The 6,243-nt window shown below is 42.4% G+C and overlaps 2 protein-coding genes across 5 annotated transcripts in view; one reads left to right on the forward strand and one right to left on the reverse strand.

Moving 5' to 3' along the window:
• cfd (complement factor D (adipsin)) overlaps window positions 1-290 on the forward strand; it is a 42,562-nt gene extending 42,272 nt beyond the window's left edge. Inside the window, exon 12 of the mRNA XM_077621413.1 lies at window positions 105-290. Within this exon, the coding sequence (XP_077477539.1) occupies window positions 105-290 (186 nt within the window). The remainder of the gene's footprint in view (window positions 1-104) is intronic.
• Window positions 291-1,556: 1,266 nt separating this feature from the next.
• Window positions 1,557-6,243, reverse strand: bsdc1 (BSD domain containing 1). Of its 4 annotated transcripts, none has more exons than XM_077621582.1 (11): window positions 6,139-6,243; window positions 5,537-5,591; window positions 4,970-5,086; window positions 4,734-4,901; window positions 4,521-4,575; window positions 3,391-3,506; window positions 3,244-3,312; window positions 2,722-2,818; window positions 2,241-2,657; window positions 2,058-2,161; window positions 1,557-1,980 (listed from the first exon to the last, which is right to left on the reverse strand). In XM_077621582.1, exons 1-11 carry the CDS (start codon window positions 6,147-6,149, stop codon window positions 1,951-1,953), a joined length of 1,239 nt encoding a protein of 412 aa, XP_077477708.1. In that variant the 5' UTR covers window positions 6,150-6,243; the 3' UTR covers window positions 1,557-1,950. The 4 variants fall into 4 exon arrangements, with proteins under 4 accessions (XP_077477708.1, XP_077477707.1, XP_077477705.1 ...); XM_077621581.1 differs by having other exon boundaries at window positions 2,058-2,164; XM_077621579.1 differs by lacking the exon at window positions 6,139-6,243 and adding an exon at window positions 5,661-6,047 and having other exon boundaries at window positions 2,058-2,164.

The raw sequence follows: 6,243 nt of genomic DNA on the forward strand, positions 1-6,243 counted from the left end.
TCTTAGGACAGAACCGCACCCTAAGATCCACAGAAAGTAAGCAAAAGTGCCTCAAAATATCACCCAAAAAATGATTTATTTTTTTCCACATCTCCAACTCTTAGGGTGACTCCGGCGGTCCTCTGCTGTACAACGGCGTGGTGGTGGGCATCACCTCCAACGGTGGCAAAAAGTGTGGGCAGATCAAGAAACCGGGAATCTACACCACCATCTCGCATTACACTCAGTGGATGGACCAAGTCATGGGCCTTCAACCAGCTTCAGTCATTATAACACACCATAATCCCTGATTTTACTTTAACAAAAAGCACATACGAAAAGGAAAATGTTGTATTTCATTAATAGGACAAATAACTATATTTTCTGATTTAAAAATAGATTTTAGCAAGTATTATTACGTGAACTGTAATCATTATTATTTGTGGCCCAAACTCAATGAAAAATCAGCACTATACAGGTAAAAGTTTGCTTTTGCTAAAATTACAGGTGCTACTCAAAATATTAGATCTCATGTGACCATGTATAGGCGGGCCGCCTCGTGGTGTAGTGGGTAAGTCACCTGCCTGCGACGTGGGTGTCGATGGTTCACGTCCCGGTGTCGCCAGTCAACGACTGTATGGTGTCGGCAGTCGGCCGAAGGCCGACTGTCGAACACCACCAGGGACCCCCCCCCCAACTGTCTTCCGGTCAGCCGAAGGCTGACCGGAACATAATTGTTTTGCTGAAAAAAATGACTAAGTGTTTATTTTAATGAAAAAAGGATTACCCATTTACTGAACTACATAGTGTAGTGATCAGTCAAACGACACCGGGATTCGAACCACAGTCTCCCACATGGCAGTCAGATGAACAAACCTCTGCGCCACGAATTGGCCACACTTCAGTGTGTCATTATTGGAAGGTCTTGACTACACACGGTTGTTTCTTTTTAAGGGCAAAATGATTCCCAACTGGGATTCAAGCATGTGTAGTCAAGACCTTCCAATAACGACAAGGTAAAGTGTGGCCACTTCATGGCGTAGTGGTTTGTTCACCTGACTGCCATGTGGGAGACTGTGGTTCGAATCCCGGTGTCGTTTGACTGATCACTACACTATGTAGTTCAGTATATGGATGAACCTTTTTTCATTAAAATAAAGACTTAGTCATTTTTTTCAGCTAAACTGTCGGCTGACTGGTGAACCCTGGCCTGCCACATGGAAGGCAGATGACTGACCCACTACACCACGAGGCGGCCCACCTATACATGGTCACATGAGATCTACTATTTTGAGTAGCACCTATAATTATAGCAAAAGCAAACTTTTACCTGTATAGTGCAGATTTTTCATTGTCAGATTGACAGACAATACAGGGTGTTGACCCCATTTCATTGGCCAATCATTTTGAGACTGAAGATTTCCTGCGTCGTCCTCAGCAGTGTTAGAAGAGCAAGTGTGGAAACCCACATTCTCGCCCTTTTGCAATGCAACATTGACACACGACAAAAGTATCACTAATAATGAGGGGTGAATAATTGCATTTGCATAAAAAGCAACAGAAATGAAGACGTCCAATTGTAGGCTTAATAAATGGCTCTTTAATAATATTAATCCAAAAACCACTGTTGTGGTATTTTCTCTATCAACGGTAACGAGCAGCACGGATGCTATTTTTAGCCAGCAGAAAGATACGGTACGTTCAATCACGCAACATAGAAAAGAAATTTCAAGAGTCCCTCACTTGCCGTGCGAGAAGACGTCCTAAAATACAATTTCCATCGGCGACGGGCGTCGTTTTCTCATTGCGACGAGCGCCCGTGTGACGTCACTCGCGCCGAGGCCTACCTCCATCCGGTCCGACTGACAAGTTGGCCGCGTGGACAAAGATTTCACGACGTGCTTCATCTTCTACGAATGAGCTCGGATGCCGGGGATGTGATTGGTTGGTGGATGCCGCAGAAACAATCCCTCATTCCCAGTTCTCCCAGTCTTCTTCCAACTGTTTCCAAAGGGCAAAAAAAAAAATACTTTCAGAAAGAGGTGACGAGAAAGAAAGTCGACGGAGAAAAGGCCGACCTCTCCGGAGGCTTCGATTTTCGACAGCGCCATTTGAACTTCTTCTTCCGTCATGTCCAGGTCAAAGTCTTTCTCCCAGTCCTCGCTCACGTCGGTACTGGAACCTGCTGGCCAAATAGAATAGTTTCCAATTTACGTTCTTATTGGTGGAAAAAAAAATCAGACAACGTGGGATAAACGCACCTTTTTTGCCGTTGTTGGAGGGCGTCGACTTGCCGCTGTCGGAGTTCAGCTCAAACACCCTCAGGTCTTGGGCCCCCTCGTCCTTAGCACCCTCTACTTTTGGGGTCCGCGCCGCCGCCACCGCTTTAGGCCGGGTTGCGGTGTCCGTTTGTGTTTCAGGAGGTATGTCGTGAGTCTGCCGAGGTTTTTCCGTCTGCTCCACGGTGACCTGGTCCAGTTTCTTCGCCACCTCGCCGACGAGGGGGTCGGGTCGCGCCTCCAGCTGCGTCGGCAGACTCGTACTGTCGCTGCTTACGGAAATGGCGGCGTCGCGCTCTTCGCTCTGACTCGGCCGCGGGGTTGTTGTCGTCGTCGTCGACGGCGGGCGGGGGGAGCTGGAGTTGAGCCGGGACGAGGACGTGCTTCCGAGAAAGTCGTCTGACAAGAAAACACGATAAAAGCGGTCCAGGACGGACACGGAGTCCATTTATTCCTAGCATACCTTCCTCCTCCTCCTCTTCCTCTTCTTCCCATCCGAGCGTCTCCGTGTGGGAAGTGTGTTCGGCCCTCTGCTTCAGAGCCACTCGCCGCGCCTCCTCCTGACAACACATTTTTTGAAACAATGAAAATAAACACTAATGAGCTGCGTGTCTTTTGGTGTCCATTTTCCATTACACAACAACAAGACTGAAAAGTCCAGAGTTGCTTCTCCGTAAACAAAAGCAATGGACACACACACACAAATGCTCACATTGAAAGGTCCCCCTAAATAAAGTGGGAGCTTTCATCCAAACAGTAGCTGATTAATTTAAGTGAATTTAGGACTGGCTATTAGAAGAGTTCAACAAGCGGGAGGGATCACTAGCTATTTCTCCTTTTAAAGTCAGAGCAAATTTGTCAATAGGCAACAGGGGGCACCAAAGACCTTGATACAAGTGCATTGTGGGCAATCGGGCAGGTGGATGTTGCATTCAAATGAAAAATTAAACTTATTGGGTATGGATCAAAAGAGGGATCAATCTACCTGGTCCAGCTGGAAAACCTTGTAGAAGTACCTCTGCCAGAACTCCGAATGAGCCACCGCTGCTGGAACCTTTAAATAAAACATCCCAAATGAAACTGGCAACCAAGCTGTTTTGATTTAAAGAAAGTAAACGTTTTTTTAACCTACCATTTTTGTGTACAGTGCTCGTATGGAGGGACTGCTGACCAAGAGCTCCGAGATCTCTCCTTTCTTCTCCTCCATGCAGAAGTGGGACAGCCAGTTGTCAAACAGCTCCGGGGGTCCTGAAGAAAACGTACTCTGAAATACTACAAGTCCTACTTTGAAAGCCTTACCCTTCAGAATAAAGATCACATCTGAATAAGCGTGAAGTCTTGGCACTTTACTCATTTTTGTACCTACTTATTCAGGTTGACCACTTATCTATGTTGCCTACTTATCTATGTTGACTACTTATTCAGGTTGACTACTTATTCAGGTTGACTACTTGTCTATGTTGACTACTTATCTATGTTGACTACTTATCTATGTTGACTACTTATCTATGCTGACTACTTTTCTATGCTGACTACTTTTCTATGCTGACTACTTATGGATTCATAATTATGATTAGTTATTGTTATTTGTGCCCTTAGCTACTTATCTATGTTGAAGACTTATTTGTTGTTGACTACTTATTTATTCATTATTATTAGTAGTTATTGTTATTTGTGCACTTACCTACTTATCTATGTTGACCACTTATTTGTTGTTGACTACTTATTTATTCATAATTATTAGTTATTGTTATTTGTGCACTTACCTACTTATCTATGTTGTTGACTACTTATTTATTGCTAATTATTATTAGTTATTGTTATTTGTGCACTTACCTACTTATATATGTTGACTACTTAATTATGTTGTTGACTGACAATTCATTCTTAATTATTGATTATTCATTTGTTGTTGACTACTTATTTATTGCTAATTATTATTAGTTATTGTTATTTGTGCACTTACCTACTTATCTATGTTGACTACTTAATTATGTTGTTGACTGACAATTCATTCTTAATTATTTATTTGTTGTTGACTACTAATTTATGTATTTATTTGTGTGTTGCTTTGTTTGTTGTGTGCACTTTGTGAAGCTATTAAATGTATTATGCTTGTATAATGAAAATAAAAGCATACAATTCAATTGAACTAATCAGTCTATGTTCATTCTTTAAAGGTTTGTGTGTGTTTTAATTGAGGCTATAAGCACAAATGTATCCAAAATTGTTTGGTTCTATGCAAGAAGGTCTACGACTTACCGTCAGGCTCGTTGCAATATGTGGCTGGATCGGCCTGGAGACTGTAGAGACGTGCCTGTGAGGAGAAGAAATTGAAAATTGTTGGAACCATCCACACCGTAACGTTTCCGTAAAAACCGTTGGCTGCCGAATGGCCATCGTTGAGATCAAACGGATGGGGCGTCGACGGCAGCCAACGAGTAAACGGTCCTAAAGAGTAAGATGGATGTCCACCTTTGAGCTGTCGTACACTTCCGTCGTTCCTGCCGGCGTCGCCACCAACGTGATGACGTCGCAGTCGATGGTTTTATCAGGGGGTGGAGCTAGAGTGTCCGTTATGACGCCTAAGAAACTTGAGAGACTCTTCTTCACCTTCTCTGTGGTCTCTGATGAGCCTTCAACCTGGATGCATTGTTCACAGTTTTAAAAAAAATGCAAAAAAAATGTGAATCCATTCAAGAACAACTTACCGCTAACTTGTTTTTGACGGCGGTGGCCGTCGCCACGAGGGAACAGGCGGTGTCATGTTGTACCACCGTGGAGAACTCCGTCAAGTCTCGCTTTATAAACTCCAAGGCCTCAGATGACTGTGAAGAAAACAAAGTTATTCCAATTGGAATAAAGGCGCTTGGCTTAAGCTGCGCTAAGAATCACTAAATAACATTTTTAAATTTTTTAAATGCTATTTAAGGCAAGAAACACAATGGACGAGAACTATAGACATGCTTTGAAATTCTATTTTAAATATAATGATTTATTTGTTTTTAATGGGCACTGATGAATTTGAGTGTTTTAAGTGAGAATAAAACTAGACAAACATGAAATGAGGCAAAGAGCCACAGTAGATACCAAATATGATAAGAAACAAAGAGCCGTATGTGACTCGAGAGCCTGGACTAACGTTACTAAAATAAGACAGAAACAGTGATATCCTTGTATAAGGACAATAAAGGCATTCAATTCAATCTTTCAACGGTAAATAATGACCACACGGTATTACTAGTGATAAAAAAAGAAAATAAATGATGAATTACTACCTTGTCTTTGACGGCCTGGAAGCTTTGCTGAAGCCAACCTCCCCACCAGTTTTCCCTGTAATCATATTCACAATAAATCGCAATTAGCCAAATAAAAGACTACACTAAATAAAGCAGAACGCACCTAAAATCAGTTTCTTGCTCCAATGTCATCGTGGAATAAGCAAAACACAATCTGCTTCAGTTGGCTAACAATTGGTGGCTGTGTATTATACAAGGCTTCAGCACAAAAATAAATAAACGCATAACTGTGCTATATATGATCGACACTCAGCACAACCTTTGAACTAGTTCGATTAAAGTCAAGCCGGGACATGAAGCAGAATTCAATTTCATCGTTCGATAAGCGGCGATGGTTGTTTTTGAAGAGCAAATACGTTCCAGCTAAGCTAACGCTAGCCGGGCTACATTTTGTAAACAAACGCACTTCCTGAAGAAGATTCTGGACGTATTACACGTTGGCAGTTAGATCACGAGTTTCAGAAAAAAACAGTCTAGCAAGTATATACGTTGTGAATACGTTTAAATATATGGCTCTGGTAAACGCACTTACGTTAAAAGCAACTTTAAAAAGTATAACTAATGTGCGACTCGACACTCACCCTTCCGCCATCTTTAGGGGTTGACGTCATCTGTATTGACTGAACTCTAACCCCGGTTACGTCACAAAAATACGCAACTGACGAAAATTGTTTATAACTGCCCTA

This window comes from Stigmatopora argus, chromosome 15 (assembly GCF_051989625.1).
Source record: "Stigmatopora argus isolate UIUO_Sarg chromosome 15, RoL_Sarg_1.0, whole genome shotgun sequence".
NCBI classification, from domain to species: Eukaryota; Metazoa; Chordata; class Actinopteri; order Syngnathiformes; family Syngnathidae; genus Stigmatopora; species Stigmatopora argus.

Bases quoted from the DNA above. Each gene is read 5' to 3' on its own strand.
- bsdc1 (XM_077621579.1), bottom strand. From the start codon at position 5,689: ATGACATTGGAGCAAGAAACTGATTTTAG. The intron at 4,902-4,969 runs GTAAGTTGTTCT...CAATGCATCCAG, and splicing joins CCGTCAAAAACAAGTTAGCG to GTTGAAGGCTCATCAGAGAC. The intron at 2,165-2,240 runs GTGCGTTTATCC...CTATTTGGCCAG, and splicing joins CTCCAACAACGGCAAAAAAG to CAGGTTCCAGTACCGACGTG.